Source organism: Mustela lutreola, chromosome 17, assembly GCF_030435805.1.
Source record: "Mustela lutreola isolate mMusLut2 chromosome 17, mMusLut2.pri, whole genome shotgun sequence".
NCBI classification, from domain to species: Eukaryota; Metazoa; Chordata; class Mammalia; order Carnivora; family Mustelidae; genus Mustela; species Mustela lutreola.
Window position 1 is genome coordinate 4,124,983 of NC_081306.1, and position 20,340 is coordinate 4,145,322.

At 44.5% G+C, this 20,340-nt stretch overlaps 1 protein-coding gene across 4 annotated transcripts in view; it reads right to left on the reverse strand.

The window, feature by feature from the left end:
- The window catches only part of LCMT1 (leucine carboxyl methyltransferase 1), a 55,567-nt gene that overhangs the window by 19,256 nt on the left and 15,971 nt on the right, over window positions 1-20,340 (reverse strand). For all 4 annotated transcript variants that reach the window (XR_009349083.1, XR_009349084.1, XM_059153997.1 and 1 more), the window contains exons 2-6: window positions 17,398-17,489; window positions 14,631-14,752; window positions 10,302-10,378; window positions 8,470-8,531; window positions 3,308-3,410 (exon numbers count right to left, since the gene is read on the reverse strand). Coding sequence is in view for 2 of the 4 variants with exons in the window: in XM_059153997.1 (XP_059009980.1) it covers window positions 3,308-3,410; window positions 8,470-8,531; window positions 10,302-10,378; window positions 14,631-14,752; window positions 17,398-17,489 (456 nt within the window). In the remaining 2 variants the exon portion in view is untranslated. The remainder of the gene's footprint in view (window positions 1-3,307; window positions 3,411-8,469; window positions 8,532-10,301; window positions 10,379-14,630; window positions 14,753-17,397; window positions 17,490-20,340) is intronic.

Consider the following 20,340-nt stretch of genomic DNA (forward strand, 5'->3'; position numbering starts at 1 on the left):
AGTTATTTGAGAATATATATCCAAATGCTCTCTGTACCCAACTGGATCACAGTATAAAGAAACTGAGGGGGGCACCTGGGTGGCTCAGTGGGTTAAAGCCTCTGCCTTTGGCTCAGGTCATGATCCCAGAGTCCGCATCTGGCTCTCTGCTCAGCAGGGAGCCTGTTCCCACCCCTCTGCCTACTTGTGATCTCTCTCTCTCTCTATCTGTCCAATAAATAAAAAAATATATTAAGAGAAAAAAAAAAAAAAAAGAAACTGAGGGCACTAAATCCAGAGGAAAGTCAATGAAGTCTGAGTTGCAAACAATGTTGAAAATCAGAAAGAAAAATATTAAAAATAATTTTTTAAAAATAGCAATAACCTAAGTTTTAAAACCCCAGATTATATCAACAGAAATGATGAGAAAAAGAGAATGAGTGGGGGAAAAGTTCTAAGACTCCAATTAACAGGTTGATAGTTAGAGAACTACAGCTCCAATAACCTTTTTAATGCAAAAGTGTCCTTAAGACACTACCACAGGGGGAAGCCACGTAAAGAAGGCTATATGGGAATTTTCTGTATGATTTTTGCAACTTTTTTGTAGATTTGAATTATTTGAAAATGGAAAGTTTAACATTTTTCAGTGTAGTTCTAGGACACAGCCATTGGTAATATTAAAAATTGGATTAATACTTTTCAAAATAGAACTGAAAGCAAAGCAAAGACAGTCGTAAAGGAAAATACGGAGCACAAACAAAGCTCCGGATAATTATATACGTAATAATACTTGTCACAGCAACTGCTCTTCATCCATTTTGTAGATGTCCAAAGGTGAGGCAAACTTCCCTTTCAAGAGCTAGCCTGATTTGTAACTGATTATTTCCTGATCTTTTAGCAGATTTGCTCCAACGGTGGCTTACTACAGTGGCAGTAGGTGGCAACTGGTTACCATGGTGACTGCAGTAATCTACAGGAGATTGTAGTCTATTTGTCAATTCTGTTCAACCACTTTCACAGCAGACTTAACTTAATCTTCAGGACCATCTTGTGGACTGGTTTTTACCCCAGTTGACAAATGAAATTAAGGCTCAGAGAGGCTTTTGGTGGTGGTGGTGGGGGGGTTTGTTTAAGAAAAAAACTGCCCCTACTAAATACTTGTAAGCAGGAGAGGTCACTTGGAGCCCAGGATGAGATTCCGACACTCGGGCTTGCCTCATTCTGAGAGGGCTCCAGGTTGAGCACCGTCAGCTTGAAGCAACCTACTGATCACTCGTTAATATGCCCCCAAAAAAACCAGAGGTGTCCTTGAACACTGAGACTTCTCTTTTGCTGAAAGAAGAACACTTTGCTCGCTACCATCTGGGAACCATCTAAAGTGTTCCACAAAGGAAAAAAGAGGCATATTATGTACAGTGTGCACTGACCCTGCTCTCTGAACACTCAGCGAGACAGACAAAGAGACGATAAGCACTAGGTATGTGAGTGCCATTCCCAAAACTGCAAATGTGGATATGCACATCTTGACCATGACAACGTGGTTTACGATTCTAGGCTAAACATGTAAACAAGAACTTCAAAGCCCTGAGGTGACAGCCATCACCACTTTAACAAAAGATGTACCCGAAAGGACAAGCTTTAAGTCCCCACCCTTCCTCCCCTGCGTCAGCCCAAACTCCCCTGTATTTGACCTGTCCTCAGCCGCCTTCCTCTCCTCTCGAAGAAGGGCAGCTTTCCCTTCCCTCCAAGGCTCTTGTCCTGTGTCCACTCGATAGCCTCTTCTCTACCAGGGATTTCCCTAACAGCTACTCTCTTTGATCACTGGCCGCTGATTCTTTGCCTTCAATTTATTTTTTAATTAACTATCTGTTTCTCCTACCTTCCCCACTGGCCACTGAATCTTTGCCTTCAATTTATTTTTTATTTTTTATTTTTTATTTTTATTTTTTTTAAAGATTTTATTTATTTATTTGACAGACAGAGATCACAAGTAGGCAGAGAGGCAGGCAGAGAGAGGAGGAAGCAGGCTCCCTGCTGAGCAGAGAGCCTGATGCGGGGCTCGATCCCAGGACACCGAGATCATGACCTGAGCTGAAGGCAGCGGCTTAACCACTGAGCCACCCAGGCGCCCCCAATTTATTTTTTAAATAACTGTTTCTCCTACCTTCCCCTCAAACCTCTCTCTTGAGTTACTTACCTTCAATATTGTTGAAAGTGTCATCTTCACTAACAGTAACTTTCTAGACATGACTTTACCCTCCACTACTATTAAATTCCAATCTCCTTTTGACCAGTACCAGTGTGCTAAAACCACATATCTCACCCTCGTCCACTGTTCCTGAAATACACCTGCTCCCAAGAATTTGATGTGAACCCTTCCGGCCCATTTTTGAAATACTTTTGTGATACATAGATGTAATCATGGAAGTACTGTATTTTGAAGGTTTGATTTTACACATTTGGTATCATCACACTGTACATATTATTCTACAACTTGACTTTTTAATTTTAATGCAACATTGTGTTTTTGAGCTCTCTCCATGCTGATCTATGTCATGCCTTTTACATACTGCTCACTCACTCCTCTCCTAATGGATAGTTAGAATGGTTCCGATTTTCTGCTACTGAAAACTGTGCCCATGATGAACATCCTCCCTGCACAGGCAGACCTTTCTGAGGTACACACAATCAAAAGTGGAATGAACTACTACATTACATGGCATATATGCTTGCAATTTTAGTAGATACTTCCAGACTGTTCTTCATAATGACTGTCCCAAATTCACTTGCATCAGTTGTGCAGGACCATTCTTGTTCTCATATAACCTTGCCAGCACCTGATAATGTCAGACTTTTATATTTTTGCTGACGTGGCTGGAGTAAAATAGAGTTCCATCTGATTATACTGAGGTTCAATAACTTTTCATGTAATATTCAATTCCTTCTTTGAGGTACCTTGTCATCTGTCTTTTGCCTGTTTTCCTATGGGATTCACTTTTTTTTAATAGTAGCTTTTCTTTCTATATTCTGCATTCTAATACTTTGCATATTGCAATTACATGTTTCTATGCATATAATTATCTTCTCTCAAATTTTATGATGTTAGGCATCAGTATGTTACAAAAGCAATGCACATTATTCTGATGTGAAAACGGGCTTGATTGAGAACTTTGCTTCGAAAAATACTTCCGAAAACCACTCTCAGTAGCAATGAGATAATATCTCAGAATAAAAAATGGACAGAGGTATCATGCTGCAATTTCAACTGGCCTTATCTCGTATGAACAAGAAGTCACAAATGCATTAAGAGGTTAAAAAAAAATCTCACTGTGGATTCATGTTACATTTCTTTAGTTTCTCTTCCAGTTCAGGTAAATCTCGGAGATCTGCTCCAATAACAGCATATCTCTTTGAATCCAACAGGTGTCCATCTGCAAATCCAAGAAGAGATGATCATTTCAACAAAAATTCATCAAGAAATTATAATTTCAATGGATATGATTTTTTCAAAATTAAAGTAAATTTATTGATTTTCTCCATTACAAAAATACATGCTCCGTTGTAGGGGAAAAAATCAGGAATGAAGAGGGTAGAAATGAACTAAAACCACATCTTCCAGAGATAACTATTAGTATTTTTGTGTAGAACATCCTGGTCCTTTTTCTATGTGCCCAAACTCATATATATAACATAAACGCATTCTCACACAAACATACATACACACCTCACACAGAAAAAAACCAAACAGGGCCAATTCTTTTTTTGAAAACTGCTTTCCTTATTTAACGGTAATATCAATGACATCATTCTCTGTAATGATTTCCTAGCATTCCAGAGTGGATAAAACAACTTACTCAACCAATGTCTCACTATCGGACATACGGTATTTCCAAGTTTTCTCCATCTGAGGCACTGCAGTGAACATCTTTTTATAGACATTATGAAGCAACTGTCAAGTAGGTCTCTATGAGTAGAATTAGGAGGTCAAAGGATAAGCCTATGTAAACAATGGTACCAATTGGCTGGCTGCTTCTAAACGTTGTGCCAATCTGTGAGATATTGTGATTAAAGGAATAGTGTTTCCATAGCGAAGTAAAATAAAATTATAACATTTGCTTAAAAATACTCCAGCAGAGTTTGGATGAAATGGTCTATATAGTGGTTCTCAAGCTTTGGCAGCCATCAGTATCACCCAGAGGGCCTGTTAAAACAGACTGATGGGCTCTACCCCCATGAGTTTCTGATTTAGCAGTTTGTTCAAAAGTAGAAATTTTTTGGGGGGCGCCTGAGTGGCTCAGTGGGTTAAAGCCTCTGCCTTTGGCTCAGGTCATGATCGCAGAGTCCTGGGATCGAGCCCCGTATGGGGCTCTCTGCTCTGTGGGGAGCCTGCTAACTCTTCTCTCTCTCTCTGCCTGCCTCTCTGCCTACTTGTGATCTCTGTCAAATAAATAAATAAAATCTTTTAAAAAAAAAAAAGTAGAAATTTTTTCAAATTCTTTCAAAAGTTAGAAACCTGTATCTTGGGGCGCCTGCGTGGCTCAGTGGGTTAAAGCCTCTGCCTTCGGCTCGTGTTGTGATCCCGAGGTCTTGGGATCGAGCTCCGCATTGGGGTACCTGCTCAGCGGGGAGCCTGCTTCCTCCTCTCTCTCTGCCTACTTGTGATCTCTGTCTGTCAAATAAATAAACAAAATCTTAAAAAAAAAAAAAAAAAAAGAAAAGAAAAGAAAAAGAAACCTGTATCTCTGACAAGTGCTTAGGCAGTGCTGATGCCTCTAGTTTAGGACTACACTTTTAGAACCACTGATACAGGAAGTTGGTCATAGTTAAAGTTAGGTGTTGCATACATAGAGATTCACAGGCTTATTTTTATGTACGCCTAAAAACATCGTCAATTAAAAGTTTTAAAAATGGATTGTAATTAAAAGAAAACTGCTTGGTAGTATAGGCGAAGCACTGCTTGCTCAGCTCCCTCAAGGGTATAAACCATGGAAGGAACTGGAATATCCAACAGCCATCCTATATTGTTGCCAATAAATAGCTCAGGTTCTCTTGGCTCTGAGCGGTCACAGTAGAAAAAGGGAAAGGGGCTAAACCATAGTGTGTCTGAACACCCTCATGATGCTGATAGCCCCATTTAGCTGACAAAAATACACTGAGCTACACACCACGAGCTAAAAGACATACCTCCTAGGAGCCTGCTAGGTATCAGGGAAGCAGGGAAACCCAAAGTCAGAGCTCTAGGTGCCACAATCCCCAAGCAGCAAAAGGAATATAAAGACTATGAAGGCACATCTGCCCTATTATGAGATCCAATAATGATTCCCAAACACTTGTGTACCTTCTTGCAAATAATGTACATGTTGCTAAAAAGTGTGCATGGAGTGAGTTATTCCCTCTCTCATTCGAAAAAGGAAAGAGTTGAGATGTACTACAAAAATACCAACACATTAGTTCGTTTGGCCATTCAGGTGTGTATTTATTCAATCAACAATCTCTGCATGCCAGGCACTGTTCCAGGTGCTGGGGACACAGTGATGAACTGGAGACAGACAGGTCACTATCTCTCATGAGGCTTACCTGCCCCAGAGAAGGGAGAGAGACAATGAATCATTAAAGAAAGGAAGAATTAAGAGGATATCAGAGTATTAAGTGCTATGAAGCAAATAAAAGGTGATGAAAAATAAAAAAAGAGTAGGAGGGACAGGGTTCAGTCTTTCACCTGGTGGTCATGGAGGCCTTCTCAGAGGAGGCAGTAGCTAAGCTAAGACAGAGGTGATCTAAAGGAGATTGGCAAGCAAAATTATGGAAAAAGAGTTCCAGGCTCATGGTAGAAGGAAGCGGAAGATCCGAAGGTGACAGTAAGCGTGGCATGTTCAGGCTGCAGCACGACAAGTGGCCAGCTCACAATTACTGTAGTCAAAAGGAAAATCAGGAGGCAGACATAGACCTGTTTAACCATGTGGATCCCAACCAGCAAGAGGATTTAAGGGCAGAGTAAGAGAACCTGATTTACTCCTTCTGAGTTTTCACTGTGTGCCTATTTATGTACTTGGAATTTTCCACTCCATGCGTAATTCAGCTTAACAAAAGTGTCAATTCCAAGATGCATATTTTTTCTACTTTAACATTCCTGAAATCAGGTTGCATCGAACAGTCAAGCACATTCCAGTTTACCAACACTTTGCCTTTCCTAATCATAAAGAAATAGTGGTGAATCTTATAATCAGAGCCTCATAGGTTAGATGATGCAGGGTAGTATTTCGATGACATTTGTGCCAGCTTTATGATCACCTATGATTTTTCTCAGGTCTTCACTCATATTTATATTTCCCTTATTTTTATTCGAATTTTCCTTTCTCCATATGGTGGCAAGATCAAAAACTACAAAGCAAAGGGCGAGAAAATGTGTCTGAGACACAAACACACAGTTGAAAAGCAAGCAGAAGACTAAAAAAAAAATCTGCCCAAAAAAGGCTGACAAGGGACTTTGATCAAAGAATATATCTTTGGGGCGCCTGGGTGACTCAGTGGGTTAAAGCCTCTGCCTTTGGCTTAGGTCATGATCCCAGGGTCCTGGAACTGAGCCCTGCACCCAGCTCTCTGCTTCAGCAGGGAACCTGCTTCCCCCTGCCCCAACCCTCTCTCTGCCTGCCTCTCTGCCTAACTGTGATCTCTGTCAAATAAGTAAATAAAATCTTAAAAAAAAAAAAAAAAAAAAAAGAATATATCCTATGTTCTAAAGGATTCCCAGAAATTGAAAAGAAAATGAAACCGCAACATTTCCAATGGACATTTACAAAGAAATCAAGCAGGCCAGTACAAGGAAGGAAGAATACTCCATTAGCACAAAGTTCTTTAACATTTTTTAAATTAATAGGTTTGATGGTTTTAAAATGGAATTTTAAAAATGGTAACAACCAGTGTTAGGGTGTATGGAAAGAGAACCCTCATCTACTCTCAGTGAAAATACAAACCAGTAAAGAAGGTCTCGAAGAACGGTTTGGCAGTAGCTATTAGAATTCACAAGGGACAATTCCTTGAGCCAGCAGTTCCCGCACATACGCACGTGTACATGTGCTTTCTACAGCACTGCTTAAGAGAATACCATAAAACACGCAGGGATCTAAAGGACCATCGGTACTGAATACATTAAGGAAAATGGAATTTCCACGCTGAGGAGAACTAGAAAGCCATCAGAAATGAGGAGACAGACCTACAGATGACAACATGAAGATAGTCACAGGTCTCTAGGCTGCAGAAGGAGCGAGCTAGCTACAAAACAGGACGTATAAATGATTCACTTTATTAAAAGGACACCTGAATTTACTGATTTTTGAGAAATACAGATTCACTCATTCAACAGATATATACTGAACTACAACCTATGTATTCATTCAATGTATATATATGGTCTCTCGACAAAAATGTATGGAACCCTGGACATGCCAGGCACTGGATTATCTTTCTGTGTGTGTTTTCTCATGTGTGATATTTATCTGTCTCTGTGCTCTTCATCCACAGGAGGAAACACCTTGAACGCTGTCTGTGGGGGGACAGATTATGGAGCGTGTTTACTTTCTACTTCATACATTCCTGCACTGATGGATCAAAGCTAATGCAAAGTGGTAGCTCTTTTATTACCAGTAATCATCCTGATCCAAGTAGTCACCCAATATGCAAAGAATTGTGACAGCTACAGTGGAGAAAACAGCTAGGTCAAAAAACGGCAAAGCCTGCAGAAGATCTACTTACAATTCACAGGAGGGAAACAAGGGACAGGGGAGATGTTCTTTCTGGGGGAGTTTCTTCACTAGGTGCATAAGTACGGCACTGTGGTTGCATAGAGGCCTGTCTGGTTGTCTGATGTTTCCTGTGTCATCTGTGTCCACCAACCACAAAGACCATCCTCTCTGGGCATGTCTCCTGACAACAATTAAGAAGTCCCTTGAACTACTCCATCAGACACAAGCTGAAAACGATGGAACATTCTGGAAGTGGTTTCCCTGGGTTCAAAAGGCTTAGAGGTGAGCAGAGTGTTGCTGGCAACACTCGTAATTAAAATGTGAGGACGAAAACCTGAGCAGAAGGGCCAAGAAGGAGACCTCATCAGCAGAGCAGGTCAGGTACAGACATCGGGGAGCGGTGGGGATGGGTCGGAGGGTCCGATGCTGCCGGAATGGATGCTCCCAAGGAAAACTGGAAGTGGAGAAAATCTTTGGAAAAAATCTATTTTTGCCTCTTCTGCAAATCACTGAGAAACATTCTGTAAAGACTGAAGAATAGAGACCTATGCACATCTGTTTTAAATTCCTTCACTGTAAATTTGATGCAGTGTAGATGTATCAGAGAAGTATACACCTGTGACATCATGGGCGCACACATGCAGGCTCAGACTCAGACACACACACACACACACACACTTTTCAAAGGAAAAGGGGAAAGAAAGCAAAGGGAGTTCTACACTGTAACACGTAGGTGAAGGGTACTTGCCGATTTGAAGCGGGTCCTCTGAATGTAATTCTATGATGGGTTGTAATAAGAAAGGCTTGACTCTGTGGGAAGATAGGAAAGACAGAAATGAGGCAAGGAGCTCAGATTCAGCAAAACTGCAAACACCCTCTCCAGAAATAGCAACACATGCTCCTGTTCAAAGCAAGGGCCACTCACTGGCCAGGGCCTTCTGCTCTGTGACATCTGGCCCTGGGCACATGCAGTCACACTTCGGCAGATCGGGGCTCAGGGGAGGTCACTAAGCAGGACACTCTGAATTGGATGTCCACTCTCAATCTCATCAGGAAATAGTGAACACTCAGAAATCACTCGAGAGAGATCAGTGAGAATTTGCCCGATGTTCCAGTGTTTTCCAAGTCATCTCTAGTTTCCTGCCTCTTCTCCAACAAAATGTATAACCCAGTGCTTACTGCTCACAGTTATCTGGAAAACCGACTCTTACACAGACCTGAAGTCAGTAACATTTATGTGGTGAGTCCTCTCCTCCAGGATATGCCAAAAATCAGACCTGAAAGACCTGAATCCTCTATCCCAACAACCACACACAAAGGTCAACGCCTTTTCCAGCCTAGAAGCCACCTCTGGGCTTAAGCGAGAGCCCACTTACTCTTATTTCATGCGAGGTTCTACCAAGCTGGATCCTCCTCTGTAGATACACAGTCTTAGATGCCAGGCGGCAACTAAAAAGCATATTTACTGTAACAGAATCTTGTATTTGGAAAGAGTGAAAGAGTGTTTAATAGGATAAACTAAAACAGTCTCATACTTGAAAAATATTTCCAAATGATGAGAACTAGACATCTCTGAAGGACGAACTGAAACTTTTAGGTTCATTAAAATTTTTTTTTTTAAATATAAGACTTAGCATTTTATTTAAATCACTTAGAAAGAAGGAAGGGAGCACAAGTTAAAACCACCAGGAAGCCCTGACCTTGGCTTGAGGCCAGGGTTTAAATCTCAACTCCACCCCTTCCTCCATAGGTGCCCTGAGGGAAATTCACTTCACTGCTTTGAGCCTCGGTTTCCCCACTGGGATTCAGGAGTCTGCTCTGAGCATTGAACGGTCCCATTCAGTGACCCCCGATCCCATTTTGCATGATGCCACAAGAGCTCTGAGCACGGACAACTGGATGACTCAGTTGGTTAAGCGACTGACTTCGACTCAGGTCATGATTCCAGGGTCCTGGGAATGAGTCCTGCATTGGGCTCTCTGCTCAGCAGGGAGCCTGCTTCTCCCTCTTCTACTCTCCCTGCTCTTCTGCTCTGTCAAATAAATAAAATATTAAAAAAAAAAAAAAAGAAAGAAAGAAAGAAAAAAGAAAAAAAAAAAAAAACCCACAAGAGAGTCACAGACTCGTCCTCAACAGCTCTGCAAACTTCTTAAACCTGACCTCAGGGTGGCACCCGGAATATCTCACATGCAGTAAATGCCCAAGTTTAGCCTCCTCATCACTCACTCAAACAATATTTACTACGCGTCCCTTCTGGGCCGGGCACCTCTCTATCCCCTGGAGATAAGGAAGGAGACAAAACACACAGAACAATTCAGATGATCAAAGTCCTGTAGGTCATTTCTTTTCAAGGTTCAGACAAACGATGCTCACGGACGGAACTGTCAGGACGGAGGGCGTACTGCATTTGGAAGACTGCTCCACAGGCTGGATTGAGGATGCCAGGGCCAGCAAGAAAGTGGGGAGGGGGTCCAAGAGAAGAGCCCCCTAAAGTGAGGTCCCCAGCATGCAGACCGGCCCCCTACTAACCGCTGCCTCTGAATCTACCCAGCTCTGTTGTCTGGCCCAAGCCACACTTACTTGATGCTGTGTAGCTTTCTCGTGACTATGACCGGAAAGTCAACCTCAAAATATTTTCTTGGGAGAAGATCTTCATCCTGAGGAAAAATACGCAGTAAGTTTCCTAATTCTATATCCCCTCATACATTTACTGACCCTCTTCATGCACCGAGTACTAAGCCCCAAACAGCAACAGAGTATTTCAGGGCCCAAATCAGGAACGATATGGTGAAAAATGCATGTTTCAGGTGACTTCAGTCTCCGTGTGGAGAACGGACGGAGGATGAAAGTTAGGAGGTGCTCACAGCCGTCCAGGAAGAAGGTCCAGGGAGGAAGTCATGGGGAGCCGGAACTGGGGGAGCCGCCACTGGCATGGAGACAGGGAGGCACTGAGAGGCCCTGGGGAAGTAGGACCTAATGGACTTTGCCAAAAAGCAGACGGAGACAGATCAGGGAGGTTCAGGAAACCGATGTGGGGGTGGGGCCAGCAAGTGGGGGATCAAACAGGACACAACAGCAAATATCACAAAGCACCCGCCACGGTGAGGGCAAGCACTGTTTGTGCTACATTTACTTTTTCCTGTGAGAGGAGAGTGTGGTCGGGGAAAGGGCAGGCACTCTGGAGCCGGGGAATGGGGTTCAGATCCCAGCTCAGCCACTTGTCTGCTACAAGGTGCTGGGAAGTCACTCAACTCCCTGGGCCAAGCTTTCCCCATCCACACAGTAGAGAAGGGACAGCACCTCACAGGGCCGTGACGAGTCCTGTAGAAATAAATACTCCAGCGGCACTCACAGCAGGACCTGCCAGAGTAAGCGGCATGGGTGGGCTTTTATGATGTACTGACATGTGTACACAGATGTGCACCCTGTCCTGGGCTGTACGTTTATTTCTACTGTGGGCTGCAGTAAAGAAAGTGTGAAAGCCAGACACACAAACGGAAACACACAAACACATACACTGAGTCAAAGAAACACATCTACACAGACCCACACACAGGGACATGTAGAGACACACAGACCCCACACAGAGACACACAGAGACAAAAGAGGCTAGGATATACATGCAAAGATACACAGACACACACATGCAGGTACACACACCCACACAGAGACACAGACACACACATGCAGGTACACACACCCACACAGAGACAGACACACACTCACGGCCCCGATCCCCCATCTGTGTCCCAGCCTGGTCACGCCCTGGCCATCTTAGCATGTTCTCTCCATGTCTGCCATGGCCAGTCACTCAGCCCTGATGACTATTCTATTCTTTTTTTAAAAGATTTTATTTATTTATTTGATAGAGATCACAACTAGGCAGAGAGGCAGGCAGAGAGAGGGGAGGAAGCAGGCTCCCCGCTGAGCAGAGAGCCCAATGTGGGCTCAATCCCAGAACCCTGGGATCATGGCCTGAGCCGAAGGCAGAGGCCTCAATCCACTGAGCCACCCAGGCGTCCCTCTGATGACTATTCTTGAACGCATCCTCTCCTCAACCCCCAGCTGCAGCGACACCCCTTTCTGGCCTCTTCCTACCACACCCTGTGTGTCACCTGCAGCAGCTCCTCACGACCCTACGGCCTAGCATGAAACAAGGTGCTCCGCACCTGCTGACTTGTTCGGCACCCCCCCACCCCATGTATTCTCTGAACACCCGTGTCCACCCGTACTTCTATTCCAGAAATACAGAGCCAGTTTGCTCAAGGGGAAAAGATGAAAGCAAAGCCAGGTGCTGCATCCAGAGTCTGGCCGCGGTGTCGCTACTGCAGCCTGGGAGGACACCCCCGTTTCTGACGTGAGCCGCTGCACAGCAAGAGCACCGTGAATGCAGACAGTCACCCGCGACGGGAAGCAGAGACTGACCCCGGGGTCAGCATGATGGGGACAGAAATCACAAGCAAGCATTTCCTAAAAGGAGGGGACCCCGAAGGGTGAGCGTCAGAACTGTGGGTCCAGCTACTGCCCACCCTTGTGGAAAATCTCAGGGGGTCTGGTTTGCGGGAGAGGCAGGGAGAGAGGGAGACAGGAGGACAGAGAACAAGACCACTTCCTGGTGCTTCAGAAGACACAGGCCGGGCCATCCCCACCGTTCACACTCACAGCTGCCACGCATGCCTGGTTTGGTGCGGAACGTGGCGATGGACGAGCCGGCTGAGGCTACTGCGAGGAAATGTTTAGGGAAGATGAGGACGTAACTTCTGCTAGGATACCCCACAACACCCTTCCAGAATGTTACTCCCACCATAGGAAAGGTTAAGGAGAGTCTAAAATTCCAAGACAAGGGCGCCTGGGTGGCTCAGTGGGTTAAGCCTCTCCGCCTTCTGCTCAAGTCGTGGTCTCAGGGTCCTGGGATCAAGCCCCATGTCAGGCTCTCTGCTCAGCGGGGAGTCTGCTTCCCACTCTCTCTCGGCCTGCCTCTCTACCTACTTGTGATCTCTTTCTATGTCAAATAAACAAATAAAATCTTTAAAAAAAATAAAATAAAATAAAATTCCAAGACAAATGAGAATGATTGAAAGCAAATGAAGGACAGCATACACTCCTATGTCCTGTGCTGGACTTCTTACTTTATTATAAGGAGCGTTCCCTCGGGGCGTCTGGGTGGCTCAGTCGAGCGAGTGGCCAACTCTTGATTTTGGTTCAGGTCATGATCTCAGGGTCATCATGGGAGTGAGTCATGTATCAGGTACACAGGTATCAGATACTTGACCCTCAGAAGAATTCTGAGTAAGGGGCCACTGTGGAGGGAAAGCTATCCAGAGGCACACCTGGAGCCTCTAAGGAACAGACATCTTCTTTCTGGGCTTTGGCAAAGGAACAAAATGGCTGCGGCAGTGACACTTCGAGTTTTGGTTCTGGGATTCCTTAAGTGCATCTGACTCCTATTTTTCAGGAGCTGGCATGTCACAGGAGGCGTGGAGGACACCCAGGATGGGGCCTCAGTCCCAGACAGATCACACAGAACAAGCTCCCACTGTGGTGCAAGCAGAAAGCCTGTGACCCACTGCTAAGCCTCTGCTGGTGCAGCCCAGGGACCACCCAGGGTGGAAGGTGCATGAGACCATGAGACTGGCAGACAAAATTTGCTCCACACTGTCTAGAAGCACAGATCTCTCAATTCAGGGATTAGCAAACTTGCTGCAAATGACCAGAAAGTATTTTAGCCTTTGCAGGCCAGATGGCCTCTCCTCGAACTACTCAACTCCACTGTCGTGCTGGTAAAGCAGTCATAGAGAAGACTTAAGTAAATGGGAGTGGCTGTGTTACAATGAAACTTTATTAACAAAGACAGGTGGGTAGGCAAAATCTGGCCTTTTCCACCTAGGCTCTGAAACGCAAACAAGCATTTTTTTTTTTTTTAAAAGAAACTTAAATTAAACAAACAAACAAACCCCTTTAGAGCAATATGATTATCAAACAAAACACCTCCACAGTATCTTTCCTACCCTGTGCTATTTGCTTTCCTCACTTCGGACAGATAGCCATTTTCTTGGAAGGGGTACCTAAGTCTCAAGTACCTTGAAAGGAAAGAAAAATGTCAGATTTATTCATTATTAACCCATTACTGACAGGGGAAGAAACCAAACCCCGGGACCAATTCGAAAGGGTGTGGGGCCTAGAAGAGGCATTCCTCCAGTGGCTTCTGCTCACACGCACACATTCCCTCCCTGCATTCTGCTCCAGCTCCTTCCACCACACCATGGTCACTGAGGGAGAGACGCACCACCGACTGACGGACCACAAAGACCCCCCTGAGCAAGCACAAGGCTCTGGACAGAGAACAGGGAAGCGACCTGGACTTGCGGTACCTGCAGTCTATTCGCTCCTGGTACTGCCACTAACCGGACCCGTCTCGTTTCCTGTGAGTGTAGTTATACCTATGCTTGCTCGTTAACAGAGCAGGTGAGGGATCAAATCAGGGAATAGCTACGAAAGGCCTCTGTGTCATATCACTATCACCAGCCTTGCACATCTCTAAACTGTAGACACTGTCACGATGACAATAAAATCTTCATGATCATCAACACGGCAGACACAGAGGCTCTGGGGCTCACAATCCCACTGGCAGGGTCTTTCACACGTGCGGAGGACACATCTACAAGGGTTTTTATCTGACGCCCAGTTTGTAACAGGAAAGAATGAGAAGCCAGGCACCCATCCTTCACCAGGGCCCCGGTGACATCAAGTACGTGTCTAAAGGCGGCAGCAGGCCCAAGCAGCTAGGGACAGGGGCACGAGACAGGCAGTCACTGCATTCCCTCTGAATATATTTTTAACATTTTCAACCAGCCAGGCACCTTTACAAATGAAACAATTCGGGAAAGAAGAGGGCAAATGTTCATTTACCTTTAGTCTCCAGAAGGTGGTATCCATCCCAGCCCCAAGATTTATAATTTGACAATGACATTCTGTCTTCCGCAGAAATGCCTTTATCAGCTGACTGACACCATGGACTCGAGCAAAATATCCTGAGAGAGAGAGACACAGAGACAAGCCTTCACTCAGTGAGGTCGGAAAGCATCCCTGCAGAGGAGAGCACAGGAGGACTCTGCTGCTCTTCTTTGAGGTCAGTGATTTTTCTGTGGACTCATGGGAGAAATCAGGACTTTTACATTCTCTTTTTTTAAAATTTAAAGTGGCAAGAACCAAAGTAAGTACAATCTATTTAATGGTGTAATTAACTATCTTAAAAATAAAATGTCCCTTAAATTTACATATGAGAGACAACCATATTATAGCAAGACATTGGATCTAAATATTCCTCTGGGAAATGTGCTTTTTTACAGCTAGGTGCAAGCCACTCAAGAGTCTGCAAAATGTCAAAATTCCAAGATCGTGATGAAAATATTTTGAGGACAGGAAACGGGAAGGACAAATGACAGAGGAAAAAAGAAAGTCTTATTTCTTACCATGTTTCTGCAATCTCCATCCTGTGTGGGTAGAGCCTCTGTTTAGAAAATGGCCTCACAGGGGTACCTGGGTGGCTCAGTCAGTTAACAGTCTGTCCTCAGCTCACGTCATGATCCCAGGGTACTGGGACAGAGCCCCCCTTGGGCTCCTTGCTCGGTGGGGAGTCTGCTTCTCCTGCTCCCTGTGCCTGCCATTGCCCCTGCTTTGCAACTCTTTCTCTCTCTCTCTCTCAAATAAATAAAATCTTTAAAATAAATAACAAAAATAAATAAAACGGCCTTGACAGACCACTTGGGAGAGGGGAAAGCACAAGTAAATGTTGCCTAATAAACGGACTTGTTCAGCTACAGAGTGGTGAGCTGGAGCAAAGGTGGTGAGAAATAAAAGAGGGGAAAAGGAAGATAAAACCTGAGTTCTAAAACCCTGCTGCTTGGGACGCCTGGGGGGCTCAGTTGGTTAAGCCACTGCCTTTGGCTCAGGTCATGATCCCAGTGTCTTGGGATTGAGTCCCACATCTGGCTCCTTGCTCAGTGGGAGCCTGCTTCTCCATCTGCCTCTGCCTGCCACTCTGTCTGCCTGTGCTTGCTCTGACAAATAAATAAATAAAATCTTTAAAAAATAAAATAAAATAAAACCCTGCTGCTTAAGTTTTAACTATTTTAAGAACAAAATTTGAGTAGCATTTAGAAATGTTTCACAATGTTAAAAAATAATATTGGGGCACCTGGGTGGCTCAGTGGGTTAAAGCCTCTGCCTTCGGCTCAGGTCATGATCTCAGGGTCCTGGGATCAAGCCCCACATCGGGCTCTCTGCTCAGCAGGGAGCCTGCTTCCTCCCTCTCTCTCTGCCTGCCTCTCTGCCTACTTGTGATCTCTGTCTGTCAAATAAATAAATAAAATCTTTAAAAAAGGAATAGAAATGTTCCACAATGTGATACAGGAATTCTAGGTCTATTGATTCTCCCAATAAATAATTTGAGCTTGTATTTTAGGTGTCTCTTGTATTTTATGTTTCTAGGAAATAATTTTTTTTGAGAGTTTTAAAAATAATTTATTATTATGATTATTTTTATAAACATATAATGTATTTTTATCCCCAGGGGTACAGGTCTGTGAATCGCCAGGTTTACACACTTCACAGCACTCACCATAGCATACACCCTCCCCAAAGTCCATAACCCCACCCCCCTCTTCCGACCCCCCACCCGCCAGCAACCCTCAGTTTGTTTTGTGAGTTTAAGAGTCACTTATGGTTTGTCTCCCTCCCGATCCATTTGGTTTCATTTATTCTTCCACCCTCCTAACCCCCCATGTTGCATCTCCACTCTAGGAAATCATTTTTAATGTATGTTACAGAATATCATCCACAACAGACTGGATATTGAAACAAAAACTTTAAAGATGCTCACCACACCCTATCTGGGCCACAACATGGAGATGCCAGCCCAGGCAGAGAGAGAAGGAAGGCAGGCCGCTGACATGCTGCCTGGGGCACCCAGGTCCCGGGGCTCCAAGGGGGCATCCCTGCCTCCGGTTAGGAAAGCTGCCTCAGGAGCCCGGGACGGAGGCTTCAGGCCTCTTAGGCAGGCCTGGCCCCATCTTTCTAAAGCCTGGTTCACCTTCAGCTCAAAGTAAGGAGCATGTCCTTACTGTCAGGGACCACCACTTTAAACTTTCTTTGCATTTCCTACAGAATCTACCCACATGCTCCATCTTTAGGGCCAGGATTCCCTGCATGCCCAAGCACTTGGGGTCATTTGGCTAATTTCTCAATCTGATTGGGAATGAGTCACCCTCCCCTCTCAAATCCTTTCACTGCCTTGACAGAAAGGGCTTGCAGAGCCTAACAGTGTTACTATCACTTTAAGAAGGCCAAGAAAGGAATTCCTTACTTGAACAGACAGTTCACAGTAAAAGATAATGTAAATGGCCTGAAACATATAAAAATGATTTTCAGCTTCACTCCTAAAATAAGAGGAATATAAAATAAAACTACTTAAGATACCATTTTTCATGAATCAGATTTTCACAAATCAATGAAAAGGTTCCTAATACATGGAGTTGGTGAGGATGTTGGGAAATGAGCACTTTCATATGCCCCTGGAGAGAGTGAACACTGGAACCCTCAATTTTGAAGAATGAATCCCTAAAACCTCAGGCCTCTGGGCTGATGAGGGGACGTTGGGAAGGAGGGGGTCACTTGCCTCTGTTAATTTCGGGGGCCTTCCTCTCCTTAGACAGTCTTACAAAGTGCTGAATGTATGGATCATGCCAGTAGCCAAGGCTTACTGCAAACCTAGAAGGGAGGAAAGGAGGCAGGTGAGTCGAGGTCAGTAGGTTCTAGCCCAATTCTCCACAACCAGGTCAAGGACAATCAGCTACCTCCAAAGACCAACACAGGAATGTTTCACACTCCATTACGAATCTCAGCAGACTCAGTCGTCTGTCTCGGTGCTCCTCATCGCCCCACCCCTCCCCAGCAGCTATTTCTTCTCTCTCTTTGCTCAGGTGCCCAACTCCTTTCCCAGGACCCTGCACAGCACAGCACCTCACCTCATACCTCACCTAGAAGACCTGCCACCATTTATTCCCTCAGCAAACTCACTGGCAAGAGCCAGTCAGACAACTCTGCTCGACCACAAGTTCTGTGTCCATAGGAAAGGAAATCCAAGATTGTTTCCTAAAACTCACAAATGACTACGTAAGCCTTTCCCCCAGCTCTGTATTAGGTACCAGTCCTTCCACATCTCTCAGGAAGGTCATAGTGGGAAAACCAGGAACCAATAAACACAACAGCTACAACCTAGAAACTGGTGCAGCAGCCTGAACTCTGGTCTACACAACCTGGAAAATGCTATGGTAGCCTAAATTCTCCCCGGTCTATATTACAAGGAACCAAGGGGTTAGTGTTCTAAACCAGAAGCAAAAGCCCAGCTTACCAGTGGAGGTCTTCTGCCAAGTGTAAGGAACCAGTCTTAGGAAAACAAGAAGTAGTGGAAGGAGCCTGGATCCCTAAGGCCACGTGAAGCCATTTTGGCCCTTGCCCTCAATGGCTATCTGGAAGTTAAATGTCTTTATTACTGAAACTAAATGGAAGGGCTCCTGGGTGGCTCAGCCAGTTGAGCGGCCAACTCTTGGTTTTGGCTCAAGTCATGTCCGGGGTCCTGGCATCAAGCCCAGCATCAGATTCCATTCTCAGTGGAGAATCTGCTTCAGGATTCTCTCTCTGTCTGCCCAATACTCTATCAAATAAACAAATCTTTTCTTAAATGTAATAAATAGATCAAATGCAGATGGTCTTCTGTTACATACAGCCTCAAACATCCTAAGTGCTATCCTGAGCACATTATCTCCTTTCTATTCACTTGGTGAGTAAGATGAAAGGGGTAGGGTGTGTGTGTGTGTGTGTGTGTGTGTGTGTGTGTGTGTTTTCACCCAACCAGGTTCTAAGTTCCAGAAGCAGATAGACATATGTTCTCATTATATACACTGACAAGGGTTACTCCTGCCCTGACTATGGTCTGTGCTGATCCTGTACATGTCCCCACCAGTCTCCCACAGATGGTCATGTGCCCACTACAGCAAAGACCCATAGGAAGCACGTACCTTCGGCTACACAAGGCAGCAACTCAACACAGAAACACATCAAGTACACACGAAGAGACACAATTACCTACAAGCCCAGACTGTCAAGGCAAACTGACCCACAGAGTTTTACAAGGGTGAACATATTCCATTGTCTGAAACAGTGCTTTTCAAACAAAAAGATTGTGACCCACCCATATCATAAAATCAATGTAATAGTCTGCGAATCCTGGGCTTATAAAATGCAGACGACAAGAGTTAAACAGAAAGTATCAGTATGCATTAAGAGTTAAAGATTGTTTTGTGAAGCTGTCATTGAAATATGTATTCGGGGTATAAGTGCCATGAAAAATCTCTTCTCCAACCAAACAAAACAAAAGAGACTCTTCAACACACAAAGCAACCTAGAGATTTCTAGAGGGAAAGTGGGGGGAGCGAAACTGGTGATGGTGAATAAGAGTACATATTTCTGCTTATATAAATAACTCACAAAGATGAAAAGTATGTTAGGAATATCGTCAGTAATACTGGAATAACACTGTACTGTGACAGACGGTGACTATTTGTAATCGTAGTGAGCGCTGAGTAACGTATAGATGTGTCAAATCACTATGCTGCACACCTGAAACTGACATATTGTTATACAGATCAACTATACTTCAATAATTAAAAGAGAGAAAATTGGGTTCTCACCGTTCATGGTATGAAGAGCACTATCCTCAAAGGCATCACCTAGTACCCTCTAGTGGTAAGAGCCATATCTGCAGTTGAGAAAGACCCATAGACCAGTGAGAATAGTCCTCAAACATGGATGTCAGGTTGGAAGGGGCCTTCCCAATGACCTGGTCAACGCTGACATCCAGGGCAAGAACCCTTCAAACAACACCAAGCCACCGCCTGAGCACGCCCTACAAAGAAAGCACTTGCTCCACCGCTGAGCAGCTCTACCTGCTGAAAAGCTGACCAAGCTGCTTTCCTCTAGGAGCTCCTCCCTGGACTTCCTACTGCCCTCTCCTGGATGACACGGAGCAGCTTCTGTATCTGACCTCAGCCAGCCCTATTGATCCAGACAAGCAATACTTGTTGAGTGTCTGCAAAGTACCAGGCATTGGGAATACAGCAGGAACGCTGGAAAGAGATAGAGACAAAGAGAAGTAAGAGCTTATGCCAGATGAAGGACAACAGCATGGGGGATGAAGGACCTGCATCAGACAAGGTCAGAGGGCAGGCCTCTCTGAAAAGGGTCCCACAGAATTGGAGAAAGCTGTGCAGAAGGCACTCTGGACGGGACGAGTAGCAGACAGAAATGCTCTGGGAAGGAAGTGCCTTGGATGTTCCAGTAGCAGCAGTTAGACAGGGAGGCTGAAGAACAGCAGAGAAACAGGAGAAGCCGCAGAGACATCTCATGTCTCTGTGTGTGTGTGTGTGTGTGTGTGTGTTTTAATTTGTTTACAATTTTTTCTACACTACCCATATGCTACATTTCATTCTAAGACACCATCAGTTGTAAGACTGAAAAAAGAAACACACCAGTTTGTTAATTTTTTTTTAATTGCTTAGAA